Source organism: Xylaria bambusicola (genome assembly GCF_022495145.1).
Source record: "Xylaria bambusicola strain CBS 139988 unplaced genomic scaffold F5B22scaffold_59, whole genome shotgun sequence".
NCBI classification, from domain to species: domain Eukaryota; kingdom Fungi; phylum Ascomycota; class Sordariomycetes; order Xylariales; family Xylariaceae; genus Xylaria; species Xylaria bambusicola.
This window is the reverse complement of record NW_025953612.1, coordinates 175,519-198,539: the sequence shown is the minus strand read 5'-3', so window position 1 is coordinate 198,539 and position 23,021 is coordinate 175,519. Positions and strand designations below refer to the sequence as shown.

Below are 23,021 nucleotides of genomic sequence, written 5' to 3'. Positions count from 1 at the left end.
TTCCTTGCATAGTTCGTCATTGAAATCGCCTGCAAAGCAATTGAGTTCTAACATTCCGTAGCATCTCACAGTGAATATGATTAATGCAACCCAGTCCGCAATACTAAAACTTGAAATCTTGTTGTCCCAAAGAGTCAATGTGCGCTATCTACTTCTATTCGCTACCTTCGGTGGCAGTGCCCATCGCCTGGCCTCCCTTTTCTGCGGCCAGAACAGCGGTTGGGTCTGTCAGGTCAACGCCTCGTTCCATCGCCTCCGTCACCTCAGCTGCCGGGCCCGTAAACCATTTCCTCGCCCACAGGACCCAAGCACCTATCGCACCAAAAGCTATGATGCCCACTGCCACGACGGTGTAATTGAGCGTCTGGCTTGTGACGGGATTCGCAGTCGGCAGGACGAAGAAGACGGAGATGGCGAGAATCCACGCGACGGCGATGAAAGCTATAATCCTACTGAAACCCTTGAGGTCGAACGGCCCTTTCATAGCGACGAACTCTTTATGCCAGATCAAGCCGAGGAGGATCGGGATACCGTAGCTGATGTAGAGACCGATCGTGGCGATACTGGTGGCCGCGGCAAAGGCGACATCGCTACCGAGAGACGGTAACGCCAATATGAAGCTCAAGACAGCAGCTAGCCAGACAGCCCTGATAGGACTCTTGAAGCGCGCATCGACCTGGTGGAAAAAAGAGGGTATCCCGCCGTCTCGCGCAAACGCGAACATCATGCGCGAATTGCTCGTCATACTGAACAGGCCGCAATGCCAGACACATATAATAATAATGCTGAAGAGCGCAAGCGCGCCGTCCTCGCCGAACACGTCGATGAAGATCTGGAGGACGGGCTGCTCGTACGCGGACGAGATGGTGGCCTCGAGGTCTTGGATGGAGAAGAGGAAGGACAGCAGCACGAGGAGCCCGAAGATGGCGCTGAAGCCGACGGATGAGACTACGCCTATGGGAGCCGACCACGATGCATTGCGCGTTTCTTCGGAGAGATGCGCCGAGGCGTCGAACCCGGTTAGTCTATATAAGTGGTTTGTTAGTTTAATTTCATTCTACATGAATGCGAGGTGAGGTGACGTACGTATATTGCGCAAGAAGACTACCGCACACAGCGAGGTAGGCAGGCGAAGCGCGCTCGCTCCAGCCCGGGCTCCCGTCGACACCCGTGCCATCATTCAGGTATCCAAAGACGAACTCGGCAGACTGATGCGTAGGGGCCTTGGCAAGGACAGCCACGGCAATGGCCGTGACACCAGCAGAATGCAGCACGATGGAGACGTTGTTCAAGTACTTGAGCACGCGCACGCCAAAAGTGTTAACCAAGCCGTGTGAGACGAGGACAGCAGCGTATATGCCGATGGTTTTCGACGCCGAGGGCTCGTAAGTCGTGGATTTCACCGTCGCGGCCGTGGCGATGAGGTTCGCCAGACCGAAGGAGATGCCGGTGGTCACGGCGACTTGGCCGAGGAGGTTGAACCAACCCGTCATCCAGGCGGCGAAGGCGGACCAGCGCCGGGGCGCGATCATGGCAGCCCAGAAGTACGGGCCTCCGCTCGTGGGGATAGCGGATACGATTTCGGCCATGGCGATGGCTACCATGAGTGTGAAGAAGGATACGACGATCCAGCCGATGCTCATGACTAGATAGGAAGAAATTGATGTGTTAGCTACCTAGACAAGGTAATTAGATGAGGACTAAGACGTACCAGCTGGACCGCCCGTGTTCAATCCATATCCGAATAACGTCGTGAGACCCGTAATAACACTCTTGAAGTCTCTCGCGTCAGCTCGACCTCATGATAAATACATATTCATTGTCTTTTGACGTTGATGAGCTTTCCCTCGCACTTACAATGATCGAAAAAGACACGCCAAAATTGTGCGCCAATCCCTATTCCAATAAATAAATCCAATCAGTCAGCAAATCAAGTAACTACCTAGTCAAGTTTATAAAATCCATGCATGTATGAATTACGTGTGTGGCTTACCCAGTCTCGCTTCAATTCCTGCTCGTACCCGAATTGCGCCAGCCGGTCTTCGTCCTGAGTCGCGACGGGGTTATTGGGCGCTTGTCGCTCAGAGTCGTCGGCCATGGTTTTACTGTAAACCGTATCATACGTTTCCCATGTGTACTTTTTAAGCCCAGTGAGTCCCTAACCTAGGTACTCTACCGTAGATATTGCGCGACGAATGAGATGAAGCGAATACAACGGGAAATAAAATAAAAAATAAAACAAATAGAGAGATACTTAGATGGATGGGATGGGATGATGTAATAAAAAATGCAGCTGCATCTCTCTCATGCATGCTATGCATGGCGGCGTGACATCGACCATTCTTATACCTTACCTGCATACCTACATCCATCCATCCATACTCAGTCAGCTGTATCTGTCTGGCTATCTATCTGGGTATATCTTCCTGCAGTAGTTTAGTGTCCGTGTATCCCCTTTAGACAGGGGGGAATGGAAATTGAATAGGTACACTAGGCAAAGATAAGTAAAATACACTACACGCTACCCCAGCTCGATCGGTTCATCCTACGCCTTTTGCAGTTTGGATTCATTGATAACGGGCCCCGGTCACGGACAAGGGAGGGAGGGGAGACGTTTTCTACTTACGAAATAAATGCCGTCTTATCTCTCCTCATGTGTATTCGTGGTGTACGTGTGAAAATACGTATCTGACGCGCCCCCAGTGATTATCTGAAATTACTGGGATACATAGTATGTAGTGTCGTCGAGTCTTCGTTAGGCTGTGTCAGATTCGACAGTCTAGACTCTTCAGGTAAGTAAGTAATATATTCTCATTACATTTTGACATTCATCTGATTCATCAATACAGTTAAGTAGATGGTAGTAAGGACTGCTTACCTATTGTAAGTTTGGTCGCTTTATCGCTTCCCTCATCTTCATCATCTTTGTTTTCCATGTTTCACTATGTCACGATCGTGAACTTGGAGTCTTATAGCTACACTTAGCACTCACATTCCTTAGATTGGCAGCATTCCTTATCATCTAATCAGGATGAGCTTAAGAACTTAACACTACCTATCATTTCCAGTCATATTTCACAGCCTTCAGCATATATAATCCCCTCTGTCCAGGTTTCATGACCTTACTTATATCTAAATCCATTTTCACGTGCCTCAGAGGTCTCGGGCTTGGACAAGAAGTCACGGCTTGAAATGGAGCTTCAACAAGTATTAAAATCGCCAGCTCCTAATGGCATATGGTCGCAAGTGAATTGATTAATGGTTCCAAGAAACCGCCGCGGGAGCAAAACAGCAAAGTAAACAGAATCGTGTCATAAATATAAGATTGGCTTATTACGACGGCGGCGAAAGAGGTATCAGACCTACATGCAATATGTTATCAGTCCTAAGCCCTTGAAACTCTACAGTAGTCACCAGTAAGTCCACTCAGCTCATTATGAAAACCCAAGCATTGAGTACCAGTATGCATACAATACCGTGTAATTAGACGAGCTATTCATCGGCTGTATAGATAGCAGCCCAACATCCTATATACATCTTAAGTAAAATCTCCAGCTACGAACTCACATCTACCGACAGTCAGGAGAGGCTAGATTAGCTACTTTAGTACATACTAAGAGTCATGCAAGACTGTGCGGTCGAACTCTAATAATAGGGGTTTTCACTCGTCCGGAATTGACATCATTCTTATATAACCAATTCAATAATTCGAGTTCGTTCACTCACGTTCAACAGCAACATGGATGAAAGATTCGAAATATACAAGTTCGCGCATGGTTGTTATTCTATAGCCTCCAGCAAAATTGAAGGTGTATTCTCAAGTGAACAGTTAATAAAGTTTTGCGCAGTTCCATTAGCAGCGACTGACTGAAAGCTGTACCTACATACATAGCTGTCAAGAATCTTACTTACCTACTGATTAGGGTAACTATTGCTAGATTTACCTTTAGAGCCTTCAACAACAAGGAGTAAATAAGCGAGAAGATAGACAACCTGATCCCAGTTAACTTTTTTTCCTTCTCCATTTTCAAAGACGTATGATAGAATAAGCCATATATGGATTCATACAAGTATACACTTCATCACATTGCATGAAATGCCAAAGAAAAGGCTTGAGAATGAATTATTTCGCTATTCCGTAGGCATTTCTTCCGCTTCTTTTCTTGGAGAATTTTTGATCCTACTTACTCCCCCATGCCCAAAACGCCACTTCTATATGGTTCGACCTCGTTATGACATGACATGACGTGACAAAACGAGTGACAAAATAAAGTATGTGTTCCTAGTTACCTAGTACTTGCATAAGTAAGGAAAAAAAGACGCATGTAATCTACACATGATGCATATATATCTATATCTACATTGATGATTGTAATATTGTAATCTCATCTTTTTTTTTTCTCCTTAGAGACCACCCATATCCAGCATATGGCCCATCTTTTCGATCTGGGAGCAACAAGGTTTGATTAGGTTGATGGACATCTGGGGCTATGCGATCCATGATTGAAAAGGGGTAGAGTAATGGTAGCGGAATAGATGAAAGGGAGTGAAAACAACACAGCAACGGGAAGACAAGGTTATAATAGCAAGCAATTGATAAAAGACGTACCTTGGTCTTCAAATACCCCTCCACCTCCCGACTCCTGAAGCCCCCCTTCCCCTTCCAGCTCAGCGGCACCATAGCCACGCGTTCCGTGACGCGGATCTCGCGATTCGGCCCCTCGACAGCGCGAATCTTATCCGGATTATTCGTCAGGAGCCTCACATCCTTCTGGCCCAGATCAAGCAGCATAGCCGTTGCAAGGCCGTAACTACGGGCATCAGCAGGGTGTCGTAACAGCAAATTCGCCTCGACCGTGTCGGAGCCGAGATCTTGGAGATTATACGCCTTCAGCTTCTCGCCGAGGCCGATGCCGCGGCCTTCTTGACGCAGGTAGATGATGATGCCACCTGACTTGGCGCTGGGCAGGGACATGAGCCGCGCCGCCTCGTCCAGCTGCTCGCCACAATCACAGCGCGCAGACCAGGCTGTCTCGCCCGTGTAGCATTCCGAATGTATGCGCACGAGGGGCGGGTCGTTGCTGCTGCTGCTACCGTCGGAATCTGGCGGGCTCACGGGGCCGCCTATCATGCCGCTCTGTGTCCTGCCGGGGTATAGGCGTCCCGTGTAGGCGCCTCGCACCATGCGATCCATCTCTGTCTCTCCTTCTCTCGGCTCGTCGAGCGATGTGCTCCGGATATGTGGCCCGAAGACGATAGCCAGATGTTCCTTGTTGTCGACGTCGTTTGTGTAGAGGTGGAGGAACATCTCGGTGCCGCCGGTGGTGGGTATGCGTGCGCGCACGACGCATCGCACGTCGGGCAGGGTCTCAAGGAGGCGGGGTTTCTTGGTGCCGCAGCCGCCGGACGGTATGGACGAGTCGACAGGGACGCTGCGGGGCTGCTCGCTGCGGGGTGTGGTAGTGCCGGGGGTGGCGGGAGGTGTGAAGGCGGGCGATAGGAGGGACGGCGGCAGGAGGGCAGCGTCGCTCGAGCCGAGGGCGTTCAGTGTCACGGATGGCACTCCGAGAGTTGGTGGCGAAGAGGGCGAAGAGGGCGAGGCGGGCGCGGCGGGCGACAGGGAAAAGGGCTCTCGTACAGCATGGTGGGCGCTGGTGTCTCGAACGGGTTGCGAGCATGGTGAGTAGAACGAGGGAAGATCGGGCGTGTCTCTGTGCTGTGGTCTGTCGACCTCGGCTCCTCCACCTCCAATCCCACTGCCAATCCCACCGCCACTACCACTACCACTGGCGTTTCTATCGTCGGATCCAGGCGTCATTGCGCCGCCGGGGTGTGTAGAGGCAGGATGAGGTAATCGATCAATGGGAGGGCTGCGGGCAGTCTGTGAAGTGAAAAGACTGTGAATTGAGTTGTGTACACGTGCAGTCCAAGGCAGAAGTTGTGTTCAGTAGGGTATGTAAGCAAGTAAGACCCGGTGGTCGGGCGTGTACTATGTAAGAATCCTTAGGGATGTTGCTTTATGGAGAGGTAGAGGGAGGATTTAGGTAACTTGCGCAGGTCAAGTCTAACTGTAGGTAACTGTAAGGTCGCTAACCAGGTACCTAACTACCTAAGTACTTAAAAAGAGGGATGCCATCACAACTTGGATGAATGAAGAGTTTGCAAGGCGCAGCATTTCCAAGGCCGCCCTCCTCTTCATTCTCGGCAATTCGGGGTTCTCAACTAGCCAGGTTGTGGAAAAAGCTTATATGACCAACTCATTGTCATATTATTAATGACCACGGGCCAGTGCTTGTCATCAAGAGCTGCTTCTGCCCAGGCCGATGCGTGGGGGTGGGGTACACCACCTTAGTCATGCGCGACACTCTCCTTGGGCCTATATTTAGTGACAAGGCATGTACCCTCTACTTACTCATTGACTACTACATAAGTATGTATGTATGTATGTATGTAGGTATGTATGTAGGTATGTATGTATGTATGTAGGTATGTATGTATGTATGTAGGTATGTATGTATGCATTTAATGTAGAGTAACTCGAGGTAGGGATGGATCTGGTACGTCTCAAATAAGTGGTCATTATGACATGATGCGGTGGAGTTGTCGACATGAATAAGCTTCGAGGCTTGAGTCGTTGAACAGAGCTCGGGTCTCAGGTAGGGCACAACAGAACACACAACACCCTGGATATTATACCCAGATATTCTGGGGTTGTCAATATTCACCCGGAATATTGCTAACAGTCTTCTAACCAAGGCAATGGCTATATATTGTCTATACCCACTAGATATCTAGGTTGGCGATGATAAGGGCGTTACAAGGTAGAATAGAAAATGAAAGATCTTAAGCTACCTATAGGTAGATAACAGTGAAGACTGCGGCTTTACGGCGAATAAACCCACCTGAAGCCCGATTCTTTGGTCACTCATATCGAATGAGTACCTTCGGTTCCAAGCTATGCTGCATCTCGCCCTGCGACGCATTCTGCGGTAGGAAACGGATTTTATTCAATATGTCGACCGGGAGTTTTACACTCTTGAATGGCTCTCAACGACACAACACGCCGAGTTGATCGAGGGTATAAAGCTGCTCCTCCAGTGTGGAGCTAGTATTGATTATGAGGGCGATTAGGTATGTCGTTCCGATCACGGGTTTCTTGTGACAACACTCATACAGGCTAGTCATCGTCAGATTATTCCCATGTAATCTATGGACTTGTAACATTTTTCTACGTGCATAGAAGCACTAGGCTAATCAGATGCTCACAAAATTGTCCTAGGTATACTCCCAATTGACCTGTGACCAGAAACCCGGTTCCCATCAATTGAATGCGAGGGACCGGCTCGGTACGGCACCCTGCTCATGTCGACGCCCTTGGACACGCCGAATCAAAACTACAACGCATCCGACCCGAGATAGTACTCGTGTTTGCATCATGTGGCGTAGTTCTCGAGCTTAGAGATGATGCAGGCTCTCGCCATGGGCCCAGATGCAACGGCATGAGACGACGAGGGCTGGTCGGCGCAGAAGCAGCTGGACTGGCGCAAAGCTGGACCAGAGATAAGAGCTGCCTTGGAGCGTCTTGTGCGGGCGCGGTGTTATCCTCGGAGGGTCGATGATGGTGCAAGTGATGAGGAGGAATATCCTTAAACAGATATTGGCTCTAGTTACCAGCCAAGCCCATGGAAGGGTGGACGGCATACCTCCTTCTGCTCCAACCACTTGTCAAGCTAGTTTTAGAGCCTGTCTGATGTGGCGACCTCGAATATAAAAGTGGGCGGTCTTGCAGGCGAGGGGGCGGCGTCAAGGGGGGAGTTAACAGTGACTGTGTACCAGCAGACAATTGCATCAGATCCGACGTCGGTTTCGAACTCTGCAGGTGATGCGGGAAAAACTGTGAAGCGGTCTCTGAATCATCTTTGCTCATGCTGTCTTCGCAACCGGGCTCGTCGTCATCATCGCCTTCACCTGCGTGTAGATTCTCACACTGATGAGCAGGTTGTAGCGAGACGAAGGAGTGGACATCAGATCTTCTCTGCATGACAGAGGGCGTATGATACTTTCTTTCCAGGGTTTTTAGAGACTCGTACCACTGCATTGTCTGTTGTTCGCTTGTGAAACTCAATAAGATGTTTTCGTTGCTGTCGCCTGATCGCCACCATATATACACTCCTAAGAGTCGCCAGATTCAAAAGTTAGCTTGCGCGGAAATCAGATAATATAGAATGCGGCACGCAAACATACCGTAATTGCCCAATAATTCGACATTCATGATGTCGGCGAAGTATATCATACCATTCAGCTGAATGTTAGTAGGGTCATGGGCGATCCAATGCTGTTTACCTAGCACAGGTGATTCCTGCCCTTCCTCGGAATCATATTCAAGTCCCGTGAGTAATAGAAGATTCTTTTCGAATAGATAGACATAGTACTGTAGATGGACATTAGTCTATGCTTATGGCTAATAGGGGGCGGCGGTTTGGGAGAAATTTGACGCATCTGGTTACCTTTTCGGCTCGAACTGAATAGCTTGGGGTAACGTGTAAGTTATCAGTCCGAATAAGGTGTCCAAATCTTTCACTCCGGCAGTCTTTCAAGCAACGGAGAATATCCCCTAATTCATCCTCAAGCTCGGTCTGCCTAATCATCCCATTCATAACCCGAAGCGTATGGTCCACAAGTCGTCGGCCTTCTGCAAAGTCCTTCTGCTGGGCTGAATCTATCATTTCTGTTTCCGCTAAGTCTCCAGATGGGGCGTCCAGTATATCTCGGAAAGTTTGGGCTATTAGAGGAAAGATCCTGGACAAACTCGATAGTGATTCTGTGCAGCTTGTGATGAGTTTTAGCTCCTTTTGTAAGAGCTCTTCATCGTCGGGCTGGAATGTAAGAATATTGCGTTTCTCTCTTATAACTTCCTGAAGAACTGTTCCAACTTTTCTGTTGTTCGTGATCATCAAGGAGCCTAGAGTCTCGGCTGTGACAGACCACCGACGAATCAAACTGGCCCAAAAGTGCTCGCGGGGTGGTAACAACATCATTCTTTCAACCGCAAGCAGAAGTTCAATCTCAGAGTCCGCGTAGCATGAAAAGAACAAGGGTGATATGTGAGGATGATCTGACAAGAGCAGTGGATGGTACAGAGCTAACTTTTCTAAAGCATCAATCAGGGATAGGAGATCCTGAACGAACGATCGCTGAGAATCCACGAGCTTGAAAAACGAATGCTGATGTTGGCCAGCCCATTCTTGAGGTAGGCACAATGAACTTTCTCGGGACAAGAGGGCGTCGAGGTCGTATACATCGAGCGGGCAGATCACTCCGCTACCAATTAGATCGTTAAGAGACTTGCTGACGCATGCCAACACCTACATTTCACAAGAGGCATCATAAGCGTGATACGTTAAAAATGGCGACGAACCACCAACACAACAATAGCAGAAAAAAAGATGGAGATGGAGAGAGCGAAATCAAATTTCAGCATAAAAAATAAAAGACAAAAGACTAAAGGCAGACCCAAGCACATTCATAGGCCCCAATGGTCGATCTGCCTGTGGGAAGCTCAACTCACCCTGAGAAAACCGCTGTTGGTGAAGCGTGGACTCTCCACAGCGCAAGGTAAATCGCCAATCTCAATACCAGAATTCATACAGAGCTGCAAGAAAAGGGAATAGGCTTTCTTCGCTACTTGATCGGAAGACTGGTTGGAGTACGACTGCAGTTCATCATCTAGGTTCCACCCGAGCTCGCCAGAAAGGAGGCGATACGGCGCATCTGTTTGGAATATGCTCTTCAAGGCTCTGAACATATTAAGCTGCGGTGCTGGGCTCTGCCCCGACTGATCCATTGCGACGGCGCCTTCGTCATTCGCTACTTGCTGCGCTTGCCACTCCGTCTCGAACAGTTCCGGGAACCCTGGGATCTGAATTAGTTGGGAGTAGATCATATAACAGTCGCGAAAAATAAACTGCTCTTCTCCCCGTAGAGACTTTGGCTTGGGAGTATTCGTGATCCCTTCCACTACTGGAGTCATCTGTTGGCCGCAAGTGTTGATGTAATGATGTTTGTTCGTCACCTCCTCCACGTCGAGGGGTAGTGCGATAACAGAGAGCACGGATACATCAGCGAGACTTCGACCCGAGAATATCGACCAGGCATGTGTACGTGCAACAGAACTCCGGAAGGAAAAATCCATTGTATCGCGCTTGACCCGGCGGTACACGGGCGATGCCTCGAGGTCGCTCTCAAACTCGAATACTGACCGAGAATTGGGTTTGGAGACCGAAAGAGTTGTCTCAGAGGGAGGTGTTAATGGTGCGGTGACTGCGTTTGCGGTGCCCGTTTGTTCCGCAGCCACCTCCGAAGATACTGCTCTCTGCCCACTCGAAGCTGATGCGGCAGCAATGCTCCCGAGCCTTGTCACCGTCGCATTGGACATATTGCTCCGTCTACTCTGCGACCGGCTCGTCGGCACGTAAGAGGGATTCTCGAGTCTCATCATGCGCCGCGACAAGTCGTGATTGCTATCCAGAAGAGCCCCGATATTGATAGCCAACTCCGTTTGCAGGTGCTCTGCTCGACGGTTCGAGTCGCTTGAGATCCAATCATCATTAACACACTCCTGCCGGGTGATGAAAAAGGACTTCTTACCTCTGTAGCAGCATCAAGACCGCCGTTACCGACACCTTGAACCCCTGCAGCCGCGTCAGTAGCGGTCCCAGCGCCTGTTCTCGGTGCCCCCATTGTAGCCTTGCTCGTAGCGGCAGTCGGTACTGCGTTGGTGAGAGTGCCGCATTGCTAGAATTTTCGTTATTACGCAGCGATGGTGGAGCTGCTACTAAACCTCGGACCGCTCCCTCGAGCTCTGCAAACAGCAGGACGCCACTGGTTAATATTATGACGACCTGATCGACACCGACGAGCGCACCCCCGGGAGTTACCCTCCCGGGTATTCCCTGGACGATTGACTGCAGACCGACTAACACGATCCGTGTGCTCTCAGTCTCATCGCGAACATGCGCAATGATCCCCGGGGTCTCTCGAGCAGCCGAAACATACGGCTTCAGCAACTTGATGACCTCATGCGCGGCCGTGAGCAAGCCTGCAACCGAGGCTGTCACACTAAGAGGGTCCATTACCTATAATACCGAGCAATTTCACTTGTGCTCTCTCTTGTTTCTTCCTCCCTCTCTTTCCTCTGACTCTGAATCTTGGAGGGAAAAGATAATCAAAGTTCGCATCATCTTGATCGTAGTGGTTTCTAAGCGCCGCTTCCCCGTAAGCCTCCAACCGCCCCCTGCGTGTCTGCCTACCGGGCAAATTAGATCAGCTCGACCAACTGAAAGATGATCCCTAGGGTGAGATTGGTGGATGAGGTGGCACTGCCCGTTGCAACTGCAACCCAACAGCTCCAACCGCCCTGACGTTGTTTTTCCACTAAAGGTGATGACAGTGCAGCGCCCTGATCATTTGCGAAGGTGACGTGCGCTGCTTGGTGCGCCATGGTAATAGATAGCCCATTGGTGTCGCACAACTCGGGATTGATACTCTCTTGGCCACCTCTTCAGGCGGATCCATTACCTTGAATATTGGGCCCTAGAAGTCAATGTCCAATTGTTTAATAATGGGGATTTCGGCAATCTAGTTGAGAGAATAATGGTCCTATGAAATGCCGAAGCCATTCGGTTGGGAATGCTCGGATAGAACGTCAGACAGCTCGGTCAGCCAAAGTCTGGTCACATCACACACATCACATTAGCAAATCGATATAGGTAGCTATGTCAGGCCGTCTCTGCCTGCGTTGTGTGGGTAGCGATATCCGCTACTCTGATCGATGAACAAGAAGCTATGCTCTGCAGCACAGCTGGTGCATTTTCTCAATTGGCAAAAGAATGGTAAAACTTCTAAATCTTGCCAAGCAGTACATGTTTAACTAAGAAGCATGTACGGAGTAGAGTGCTTATAAATAGGTAGATCAAAAACTTATATACAGAGGTTGAGGAATAAATATAAAAAAATGAAAATATACCCGACGTGGGGCTCGAACCCACAGCCTCTCGATCTCTGGGGGTCAAATCCATGAACCCCGCAATAGAAGTCGAGTGCGCTAGCCATTGCGCCAGCCGGGCATGACTTCTTTGAAGGTTATTGGTTGAGAGGTTTTGTTTTCTTGTAATTTATTATAACCCACCATTATTTGGTCTTTCCACGTAAAACTGCTAATCAGGCACATTTTGAACTATGCCAACAAAGAGAACGACTCCGTCATATGTTGTAAACAGTGTAAGAGCTGGAGGATATATAAGAATTCATCTTTTAACCTTAGATAACCCTAGATAGAGTCATCTCTTAGAACGTTAAACAACTGTTATTGTAATTTCCTATAGTATTCTTATGAAAAGGTCTTAGCCCGACCAAGTGGGAGACCTTCTTGGTCCCGTTCACCTTTCCTCTACCATTTCCTATATCTATATAACTTCGTGATTCCCTATGCATCTTGTCACTCTTTTATAGTTCCATAGCTATCAATTTCATACTCTCATTAACCTATAATTACATTAATGAGTCCGGTGCTGCCCAGACTCCTATCTTCGCGCAGTGATGGGAGCCCCCTTACGTCTCCCTAACGAACACCCGCCGACTATCCTATTATTCCCTACAGATCAAGATCCTTCTGACGTTGCTGCCCTTGCCTCTCAGGTGATATAAGGCAGGTAGGTTCGTTACAGAATCCCGAGGATGTATTATAAGGTAGCTATGGACCTAATAAAGGCCCCACCAAGTTGCCCAGTCATCAACAGCGTCACTGAAACCCAGTCTATTTAACTCCCGGGCAACACGAGCCCTCCAATCCGTCGTCGCAACATTTCCAGCTCTTTGTGGCAAATCTAGGCCAGATGAGCAGCGAAATTTGGTACAAATCCATTCTTTCGGGACCTATCCAGCAGTTTCCCAGTCAATGATACCAATTGACCCATCCACTTCATCCAGAAGGATATTTCCTGGTCCAAGATCGGCATGGTAGAAAACAAAAGACGAACAATCCATCCCAATCTCTTTACAGCTCTTGAGAACATAAGCGGGATCGAAATTCATCTCATCTTGGGCTCTAGGCTTTTGCAGTCACTGATCGGTAAAGTGTTTACCATCAACCCCACTAATAGCCTGACCCTCCCAAGTCGCCAGATCTATGCAGATCTTCGCGATGCGCCGGACACACTCTTGTTGCTTTGTTTCCTCCAACTCATACCATATTTCATTCAGAGTGCGGCCGGGAACTTTACTCAAAGCAATCAAGTAACGATTACCGGGGTCGGTGTAGTAATAGACCTCTGGGATATTGAAATCAAGCGGCTGCTTGTTTCGGAGGTACTGCAAGGTGGTATGTTCCCTCGTTGCATCGAGAGTAACCAATTCTTTCAACTTAATGAAAGCCTCGCCAACCCGCCAGACAGCTGAACCTTCCCTTGCATCATAAACTTTCTGAATCTCGCTGGTGTCGGAGAGCGGCTGTGTTTCAGATGGAGGGTTGGAAGAGCTGGTTAGGACAAAGAAATCGCCATTACCATCACTCCAGGACGCGAGACCAGAGGAAGGTGCTTGCTTGCGGGAGAGTAGCAGGCTCCCCTCAATTAGCCAAGATTGGTCATCAATCTGGCGAATCGAGTCCCTGACGGCAGGCATGTTGAACAGAAGGTTATGAATGGTAAATGCGGAAGATGTGGAGCGAAAGAGGAAAGAGTGCTGAGTGAGAGGAGGACTCAGTCAGTGCTCAAAGTTGTGTAGCTAGCGTCAGGTAGATTGCAGGTTGGCTTAACCAATAAGCAATTTCCGTGGAATATATCTACTGAGAAAGACAAAAATATAATCGCGAGAGAAAAGTGCGTGAGAAGAGGTCAAGAAGAGGAGGAGATTTAAATACTTATTAGGACGATCAACATACGACCAACAGCCAAGAACTCTAGGTACCTATAACAAGGGCAGATTGAACTGGGCTTGGAACTGAGGATTCTGATTACAATGATCAACTAGGGCTGCATTAGTCCTTGACCAACCAACTCCTTCTCGGCTGTTGGTAGCTTGAGGAGGCTCTATATACAAATGATCTGCCAGCCCAGACCGCCTGGGTCTCTAGGGTCTGTTTCAAGAAGCGAAGTCTGTATAACCTCACTTTCCAATATTGCCTGCATGTCTTGGAAGGTCATGAACAGCCTGCAATGGTCCTTCGTACGGCCGAAGTGCAAGGCGAACTGCATTCTTCAACCGGTACAGAGGTTACACGTGTAACAGTACCAACAGTTAGTTATAGCCTTACAGGCACATTAACCTAACAATTAAATCCATACACTAGCTAGTTTCTCATCAAAACTCACCACTTTTAACACTAGATGAAATAATTATAGATATAGCTATAAAAAATTAAGGTTATCGCTATTTATTAAGCAGTCTTTTATTCTCGAACATTAAAAACAACACCGTTAAACGTTTAAATGGTTTAACGGTTATTATATAGCCCCACCTACACTTTGGGCTGTAGAAGTGAATCCTGTGGCTAAGCTACCTAGTGGCTGAAACAGGGGCTAAGTCCGCCTGTCTGAACTGCCCCTCACCCCTTTCTATAATAATAAGAGATTTCTGTTCGTTATTTAACAGATGTTCTATCAACCTAGTTGTTAGCCGAGTAGTGGAACCTGAATTAGTGCACCGCAAGAAATATGTAATTATGAGCTTTCAGGAATTCTGTGCAGGTGGTGGGTCAATATGGTACTTGTTGTTGCGCAAAGGCTCTAGTGCGCATTTGCGGGCCAGCTTCTACTACATACATCAAGAGTCTCCTTGTAACGAGGCTGTTTGGGTGAACCAAGCTATGATTGTTGCCATTTCCCCGTTTTATAATAAACCAGTCTCCTGGCATCTAGTGACCCAGCATCTGGCGAAACCAAAACACACCCATAATTATTTAAAAGTTGCCGATTTAACCGACAGCCTGTTCCATATGGATGTCCAAGCTATAATAAAGCAGGTGATAATGTAAGTAATTGTATTGAAGCTCGTTAAAGGAGGGAATTCAGCTACCAACCTTGTCAAATGAGACATTTAATTTCTGACAACATATAGAATGTTGCTCCCGCAGTTTTCGCAAGTCAGGCGACCGGCCATGTTATTGTAGCCGCATGAGCAGCAGTTAACTTCGTTGACAAGATCAGTGTGGGTGGAAACAGCCATTTTGATTGATTGTACGTTTGATTTGTTTTCTAAATCATCGACGTCAGTATTTGAAGGGATCTGGTAGCAGATTGACTTGACTGTACTGGAATGATACTTGAGATGAAAGAGTTGTTTAGAGCAAACTGCTAAAGAGAGAGAGGGCGCTGATTAGATTTGTGGTGATTGAAGAACAGAAAAATGAGTGACAAGACTGGACCATCGCCAGGCTTTATGGACGATGAGGACCTGCACAAAGTATGTATTTTTGGGGGGGAATACACAAGAGTTCTAGGTTGGTGGCCAAGAAAAATTACATAGCCATTACCAACACTCCCTCAGCGAGAAGAAGGTGTGCCTATCATGACACTACGACCGGGTCGTGCCACTGACCAAAGGGAGACTTTTAGTCGCCAGGAGCGCTGCGACTACTCACAGTCATGATCCATATGATGAATTATGGCCATGTAGTTGTGAATGTCAAGCCTATCGGGGGAAAAAGTGGCCGACTTTTTCCGTTTTATTTGAGATGGGCCGGATATGAAACCTTGGGTGCGAAATACTGTCTTCTGGCGTAAGGATTGTGATTGAAAGCAGTTTCCATGGAATCATATGCACTTCCACATAGGATAAATCCGGCGTGATTGTCTTAAGCCAACTATATTTTGCGTGTAAAACGCCTCGTATTTAATCAAAAAACCCGTGCATGGTAGGTAGTATTAAATTGCCTCACAGGCGTGATGGAAAACCTCCAGTACCGAGGAATCCTCTCTCTTTACCTACTTCGTTAGGTAGGCATCTAACAGATATTAGGCAATCGTAATGGACTTCATTTTACCTCGTCGTGCCTCATCTGACTTGCAGAACTAACAATCTCATAACAGGTATGTGCCTATCTTACGTTAGTAGCTAGCCTAGTTACACATCAGCCTTGGCATCGAGCGAGTTGGTTGTTCCACCCTATCCCTTTAGTCGTACCCGCGGCCCATCTTTTAGCAGTTCACACTTGCTAGCTCTAGCTTCTCTTGTTCCTTGTGTTAGAACGAAATCCAGCAGAGGAATCGTGACAGGGACAAGCTTGTAGATGAGATCACCTATGCTGCGTGAAGCCTTACATGTATCTGAGCGTCTGCTAACTACAACATAACGCCACCTGCACATCGACTTCCTCTAGAGGATTGTTTCACAGCAATAACACTCACGGCGACTGCCCAAGGGCATGCTAACGCTTGCCTAAGGTGCCATGTCGGAGGCACAACTCTAGTAGAGAGCCCCACGTTCCCGGGCTCCCGCGGTTAGGACCTCATTGCCTGTAACAGGATCATCTCGACGGCCAAGGTGGCCATCGACGGTGCTCCCTGTTCACCCACGTTTACTGCGCCCATACGCGAGAGATAGGCGAAAACAGTAATAGACGTTATCTCTATAGCGTTTATTATCTCTACGGCGTTCGTCATCTTTACAACATTCGTTATCTCTGTAGCGCTTATTATCTCTACAGCGCTCGTCATCTTTACAACATTCGTTATCTCTATAACGTTCGTCATCTTTACAGCATTCGTTATCTTTACGGCGTTCGTCATTTCTATAGCGTTCGTTATCTTTATGGCGCTCGTCATCTACACCATGTCTGCATAGTCACGCACATAACGTCAGCGGCACAAGCTCATGATTTAACGGTACCAATATCTATGCTTCCCTTGAAAGATGCGTTACGACTAATGTAGCGAACACACCGGGTTAGACGAATACAAAGACAAGAAATATTTACGGTTCTGATTGGACACTCAACATCTCGACATGTGACTGGAGGCTTGGTGGAAGACGAAGTAAACTGCCTTTGTGGCCGGCCATCACTGACGTGTGTTCCTCACGTGACAATCCTGAACCAGGTTCGCGTTGCCTGTCACCAATTCATTCTGCCGAGCAAGCAACGAGCCTACTGCTTGCACCTATCTCATCAATCTTTGATTGACCAAAGGCTTCGTGAATATGATAAAATACCAACACAATATGTTGTTTAAGCTCGCTCTACTCAAACTTGCAAGTGAAGCTTCTCTCACCCCTGGGTTTAAAGTCGACCGTTTTTTATGTTTTTTTCCCCCACCCTTTGAAAAGATTTCATAAGCGTATATGTAGAAGGAACTGTAGTCGCATGATAAGCGGATCAACTCGATTCTGTCGAATTCCCTTTGCTAGTTTTTCTTGGCAGCTTGAGTTTGTGGACCCAATCGTGGGCCTCCGCATGTATCCTCCGAATAGGAGTTTTTCCTTTGGAAACCTGGGCTGGTATACTTGTTATACCTTCATCTATGGTAAATGAAGAATCTAGCTGTCTCGACACACTCGACCCTGGTGTTGATGGAGTTTGAAGTGAAGTCATCTGCATCGACTCATGACTAAGAGTAATGCTGGAGCTCTCGTTAGTACTATTGGAGCCGCCATCTGCGACACAAAGCTCATCTGAGTCTATATGAGACTGATGTAAGCCATCTGGCTGTTTTTGATCACGCTTCCTCCTACTGGCTCTCCACTTTGTGGAAGTCGTGGGCCGAACACCCAGCAATGCCGCGCCATTAATGCTATTGCTTGAACATCTCTCATCTAACTCAGGCAAACTAGCGTCTTCCCATATAGGATCGTAACCCTTTCCTGGGACTCTGTGAAAAGTTTGGATTCGCTGGCTGGTGCAGCTACCGGAAGAACAAGCTCTGAAGCAACTGTCCCGTGACGCCTCGGATAATCGCTGACCGAGGATATATCTAGTTTCGAGCCGACGCTGATCGCTTGATTCAGAGTGCAACTTGAGATCTTCCAATGATACTGCAAGGATATCGCCTCCTTTGGGAGCCAATGATCCCCAAAGGCAGCGATTACACGGGTCTGGTGTCACTATGGCAGGCCGTAATAAGTCTCCGAACCCATGGCCGAATAAGGTTACAGCGTGTAATTCACGAGCGAAGTATGCCCAGCCTTCGCCATGTTGTTTAAGATACGTCGTTTTCAGATTGCATGGCTCTCCAGGGGACGCAATGTCGGAAAAGGCCCATCCAACGTGATGTTTCCAAGGTGAAAAGGACACGAAGTGTCCCAAACCACTATCTGGGTTGACGTCTTCCTGGTGGTCAATCATCTGGGCTAGTAGGTCGAAGATTTCATCTACCCTATTCCTCAACAAGTACCAATCCGAGGGGTTCATGGGGTCCCGAGCACGCAACCTAGTGCCCAGGAATTTTGGGTTCATCAGGACTGAAAGCGAGGTTACCATTCCTGATGGGCGGCTGCCGAAGAATCCCTTTAGCTGCTGAAAATCGAATGTGTAAGAGTCCCGCATTACACCATGCTGATTCTTCCAAAGTGACGTGAACACTAAATACAGCAAAGCACTAGCACCATCTATAAGCCAAGCTCGTCTCTCGGATGCCTCCGTATCATGTAGAATAATATGTCGCTTTGCAATCCACTCCATGTTGCCGCTGTAGTCTGAGCGATCACGTTCGATGTGTAGAGATTTCTGTTCTTTTCGGACGGCAAAGGTAGCTAGGACGTTAATGTACTGACCTCCGCCGACTTGAATCTCCTTCAAGGCCCATTCATTGGGTGGCTGCTTCAAATTTGTACGACGAATGTCAAGATTGGCGTCAATGGTCCCTATTAGGTCACGCCGATTTAGTCAAAATTGTAATTACGTAGTCAACTGAGACACGACCAACTTTAGGAACTTGAAACTTGTTCCGTTGACTCCCAATTTCGTTTCATCCCACAGACCCAAGGTGTATGCTTACCGGCGATTTGCTTAACTTCTGTGCACCAACCGATGACGTGGCGGGAGTTCTCCAGATCGCGCACCTTCAAACTTCCCGGTTTAATGGTAGACATCCTGTCAATCCTCCCATCTGCGAATGAGATCCTTTCTTGCCCGGACTTGAGCACGTGCCAATACACAACCCCATCTTCCGAGCTGATAGGGCAGAGCATTGTTGAAAACCCCTTGATTAGCGGCCGACCCTTGAAATGGATGACTTTCCGTGTTCCAATAAAGTCGGCCGCAATATTCAGCGGGATATCTAGGCCAGGCTTTCCTCCGGGGCGAGAACGGATCGGAAATCCGTCTACAATGACGAAATTATTCATAACTGTCTGCCAGCAGTTCCCGTTCTCGCTAGATACCTTACCTAAGTCAAATGTAGTCGTTGTGACTTCAAAATGACAGCAGAAGTCATCAGCTTCACCCTGGTATTTTGTGTCGTTTTCTGAATCAAGTCGGCTGAAACACACCCTTGGTTTGCAAATGATGCCTTGGTTAAACTTCGGCTGTGGGAGTAGAGCGCTGGCAAGCCATGCTAGCTGCATCCCAGTCTCTGCTAGTTCGAAAGCATTGCCTTGACGATGGACGCGCATTACCCCCTCAGATATCTGGATCTTGATCAGGCTATCTCGTTCTTGCAACGAACCACTTGCTCCATTCCTCTTGGTATCGCGATTTAAAGCTTTTAGGACTGATTGAATGAGAAATGGCCCGGTGCTTGGCCAAGTCTGACAAATATAGTCCTCACAAAGTAAAGCCTGTGCTCGCTTGGACTCACCTGTGAACGTCAGAACGCGTTCAAAAATATCGGACAGGGATTTGAACGAGTTCCCCTCCTGGTAATTTCTCGTAGACGGCCAATCGAGGGTGAAACTGGCGCGATAGCTGGCTGGATTTCTGTGCCGACTGATTCGAGCTGCGCCGTAACCACGTTTCTGATCATGGAGCTCGAGCTTCTGTAAGATCCGCTGTTTCACTGCATCCATAGCACTGTCATTGACAGTATCTAGAATTATAGAATTTCGGATAGAAAATACCAGCCACTCGAAGGCTCGAGAGCGTGAGACAATTTGTTGGTATGGTTCAATCTCAATAGAGGCCAGAGCCTTTCCCTCGGTGCTGGATATAGGATCTAGGGTGCAATCTTGATCGTCTCTATCAAAAAGTAAACCAATACGATCTCGCCAGTCTGGATCCCCTTCTTTCTTTTGCAGCTCATCTTCGTAGTCCTTGTCACACAGCACTTGTTGTTTCTCTATATGCTTCACAATGTCCCTAGAAGCATGTCCATTGTAAGCCGAATAGCCCTACGTGAAGTGAGTGCCTGGGAATTATACGTACTCGTGCCATTTATGGGTCCAATACATTAGGTCCCTGTGGCTTTGTGTTTCCCCTTCGTTGCCCACTCGGATTGCAAACTCTTGAAGTAACCTGGATAGGGATATTCGAAACTTAGCCCAATCTACATCTTTGAGCTCATTATTGAGCTTGGCAATCAATTCATCTGCGAGATACTGAGCGTAATTGTCGGTCCGTCCATCTAGGCTCCCTGCTTCTGAATATAAGAAATTTTGATATGTTGGAGGCTCTATTTCGTTAACAGATTCCAAAGTCTGTTTCGCGTTCGACAAGGATCTGTAACCAGAGTCAAATTCAGAATTTGACATGAACGATTGCTCTACCGTGATTGTATTGGTCTTGCTTGCGTGTTCATGGGCTTTCTTTCTTTCTTCACGTTCATCATCTATTTGCTGACTCTCTCTATGATTGTCCACGTTCTCCTCTGGCCCTAAACCTGAAGACTCGTCTGAGTCATACGGATAAAGAAGGTCATCCTTGTCGAACTCCGTATTGGCTATAACATTGTGCTGCTCTCCTTCATGGGGTTTGGGAAAGTATAAAATGGCTTTGGCTGGATTATTTGAATTATATTTTGTAGTCTCCCATACTTTCCAGAGATCAACACCTGGTCGTGGACTCCGTTTGAAATACGCGGTCAAAGAGACTCGTTCATACGCCTTCTTTCGATTGATATTTCGTAGAAATCTTTTCCCTGTTGAGCTAGCATGTCCGATGTGATCTAATACAGCCTTGTTAACTGTCTTCAGTCCGTGCTCTAGCTGCTCAAGAGTCCAGTGAAAGTTCACTTTGTCGGGGTCATGAGTCTGGAGCCTTTCCAGGACCAAGTCGACGTGCCTCTTGAGTGCCGTAGGTATATTCACCTGCTTGTCAGTGAGCTTTAAGATCTTGTTTAGCTGCTGAATATGTTCACGGGCGTCCTCCTTTGAGAGAGAATCATCTTGTGTTATGATGCATTTTTCCCAGTTAGGCCATATACGTTGGTCATCTTCTTCAAGGCCCTCGGTGGCTTTCTTGAACCGAATGATACTATATTCTGACAGTTTCCATATCAGAACGTGGTCGGACATCGAGGTATCCCGATTGTGGCCCTCGAGATGTTTACTAGATGCCGGAATTGGCTGCTCTGCTGACGTTGATGGGACTGGGGAGCTCTGCGACTTAAGAGCATCTTGGGCGAGTGCTGGCGTGGGTCCAGCTTTAGATGCAATATTAGATTTCCTAGATTTCCTAGACCTCCCAGCTTTTGATGAAGTATACGCACGAGGAGACTCATCATCAAGTTCATCAAGTCGTCCAAGCTGGTGAATAGGAGAATGAATCTTTCGACGGGTCTGGGGACCTATTTCGTGCAGCGCCTGGATAAATATAGGAACCTCGGAGTATCTGCGCGTAATATTGAACGCGTCTTCTTCTATCAATTGGTGTTCGCGTAGATGTACATTGAGGCAATGATCGGGACGCATATCATTGACTCCCTTCCCTTCGAGAATATGCGCATGAATATGCCGCATCCTCTGGTCAAAATTCACACGACGGTCTTTAGTACGCTCAGAATCGAAGACAATATCATCGCAGAACCAGCAGACCGCTTTCTGGGGTAGTTTGCCTTGGAGGTGTACATTGACGATATGTTCGACCCAGCTCTCAACGTCGTCTACTGCGAAGACCATATCACAGTAGTTGTAATACCCCCCAAATTCGCAAGGTAAACAGTCTGTTGGATCCCCACGGGCTGCATGTATGCCTTCGGAAGACATTGTATGAGATGCCCCAATGTCTGTACACCTTGTCTTCTCCATCGCTGATTGGTGATTGGCGGCAGGGTTTTCATGGGTAAGCTGGTGTAGTTATGAGGACAAGCGGGATGCTAAGAATTACGTTAGCTTAGGAGTCCTACTATACGCAGGTATCAAATTCGATTGAATTCAGCTAACATACACCGAAGCTTTCTTTAGGAATGAGCTCGAAATGATGTGAGCGGTCGTAAGGGTCACTGTTATACAAGAGCAGCGACGAAATCGTGGTTCTGTTCAGCCGCATATACCAGGGTTGCCTGATCTGACCGCTTATACAAGTCGCGATACATCATTGGATAAGTTTTTTCACACCCCCGCGCGCCAAGCGATACTCTGCCACTGAAGGGTTCTGTGAACAGTTGAACATTCATCAGGCGCAACGGCGAACTAAGAGAGAGGACATGGATAGGCAGGCGATGCGGTTGAAACAATACTACGAACATATACTACAGACACCCACCAAACCCCACCACCAATTAGGTGTTCGTAGTATTCCTTCAACCGCCTCGGCAGGCTCGGCAGGTTCCAAAGCTACTTACCTACCTCACCATATGTCTAATAGAGATTCGGCATCTCGTGGATGAAGTCAACGAAGGGGTAAAGGCCGTACAAAAGACCACCTAAGGAGACGTGTAGGTTCGTATCAAATACTGAGGCTATATAATCATAGACTTCACGGACATTGGACATCTCAGGACTTGAAAATTAGTAAAAGGCCGTACTAGATTACACATAGTATCTGATTCAACCACGTAGACTTAAAACGAGAAGAGTGGCGGCAGGGCAGTGGCAGCTGACGACTTCGGTATGGTGCTCAGTAAATAGACAAAACAGGGTTCGAGTCGCAATTATTG

General features: G+C 47.8%; 5 protein-coding genes and 1 non-coding gene across 6 annotated transcripts; all 6 read right to left on the bottom strand.

The window, feature by feature from the left end:
• Nucleotides 1-34: 34 nt before the first annotated feature.
• Nucleotides 35-2,278, bottom strand: F5B22DRAFT_455884 (amino acid/polyamine transporter I). Its single transcript, XM_047972009.1, has 5 exons — nucleotides 1,994-2,278; nucleotides 1,858-1,896; nucleotides 1,712-1,772; nucleotides 1,087-1,645; nucleotides 35-1,025 (listed from the first exon to the last, which is right to left on the bottom strand). The coding sequence occupies exons 1-5, from the start codon at nucleotides 2,096-2,098 to the stop codon at nucleotides 155-157; spliced, it is 1,635 nt and encodes a 544-aa protein (XP_047826557.1). The 5' UTR covers nucleotides 2,099-2,278; the 3' UTR covers nucleotides 35-154.
• Nucleotides 2,279-4,051: 1,773 nt separating this feature from the next.
• Nucleotides 4,052-6,453, bottom strand: F5B22DRAFT_624424 (GTP cyclohydrolase II-domain-containing protein). The gene is made up of 2 exons (XM_047976126.1): nucleotides 4,610-6,453; nucleotides 4,052-4,446 (listed from the first exon to the last, which is right to left on the bottom strand). Exons 1-2 carry the CDS (start codon nucleotides 5,816-5,818, stop codon nucleotides 4,405-4,407), a joined length of 1,251 nt encoding a protein of 416 aa, XP_047826556.1. The 5' UTR covers nucleotides 5,819-6,453; the 3' UTR covers nucleotides 4,052-4,404.
• A 1,188-nt stretch (nucleotides 6,454-7,641) lies between these two features.
• On the bottom strand, nucleotides 7,642-11,224 carry F5B22DRAFT_455808 (uncharacterized protein). Its single transcript, XM_047972008.1, has 5 exons — nucleotides 10,648-11,224; nucleotides 9,569-10,589; nucleotides 8,508-9,365; nucleotides 8,245-8,431; nucleotides 7,642-8,172 (listed from the first exon to the last, which is right to left on the bottom strand). Exons 1-5 carry the CDS (start codon nucleotides 11,130-11,132, stop codon nucleotides 7,664-7,666), a joined length of 3,060 nt encoding a protein of 1,019 aa, XP_047826555.1. The 5' UTR covers nucleotides 11,133-11,224; the 3' UTR covers nucleotides 7,642-7,663.
• A 798-nt stretch (nucleotides 11,225-12,022) lies between these two features.
• Nucleotides 12,023-12,125, bottom strand: F5B22DRAFT_t173. The gene has a single exon. It is a non-coding gene; the product is annotated as a tRNA-Arg (tRNA).
• A 634-nt stretch (nucleotides 12,126-12,759) lies between these two features.
• On the bottom strand, nucleotides 12,760-13,680 carry F5B22DRAFT_639321 (uncharacterized protein; the record flags this gene model as incomplete). The annotated part of the gene is made up of 3 exons (XM_047977701.1): nucleotides 12,760-12,923; nucleotides 12,963-13,103; nucleotides 13,143-13,680. The coding sequence occupies 3 exons, from the start codon at nucleotides 13,678-13,680 to the stop codon at nucleotides 12,760-12,762; spliced, it is 843 nt and encodes a 280-aa protein (XP_047826554.1).
• Nucleotides 13,681-17,148: 3,468 nt separating this feature from the next.
• F5B22DRAFT_455723 (uncharacterized protein) lies at nucleotides 17,149-22,404 on the bottom strand. Its single transcript, XM_047972007.1, has 4 exons — nucleotides 22,310-22,404; nucleotides 20,351-22,238; nucleotides 18,987-20,284; nucleotides 17,149-18,852 (listed from the first exon to the last, which is right to left on the bottom strand). The coding sequence occupies exons 2-4, from the start codon at nucleotides 22,168-22,170 to the stop codon at nucleotides 17,369-17,371; spliced, it is 4,602 nt and encodes a 1,533-aa protein (XP_047826553.1). The 5' UTR covers nucleotides 22,171-22,238; nucleotides 22,310-22,404; the 3' UTR covers nucleotides 17,149-17,368.
• Between the last annotated feature and the right edge of the window lie 617 nt (nucleotides 22,405-23,021).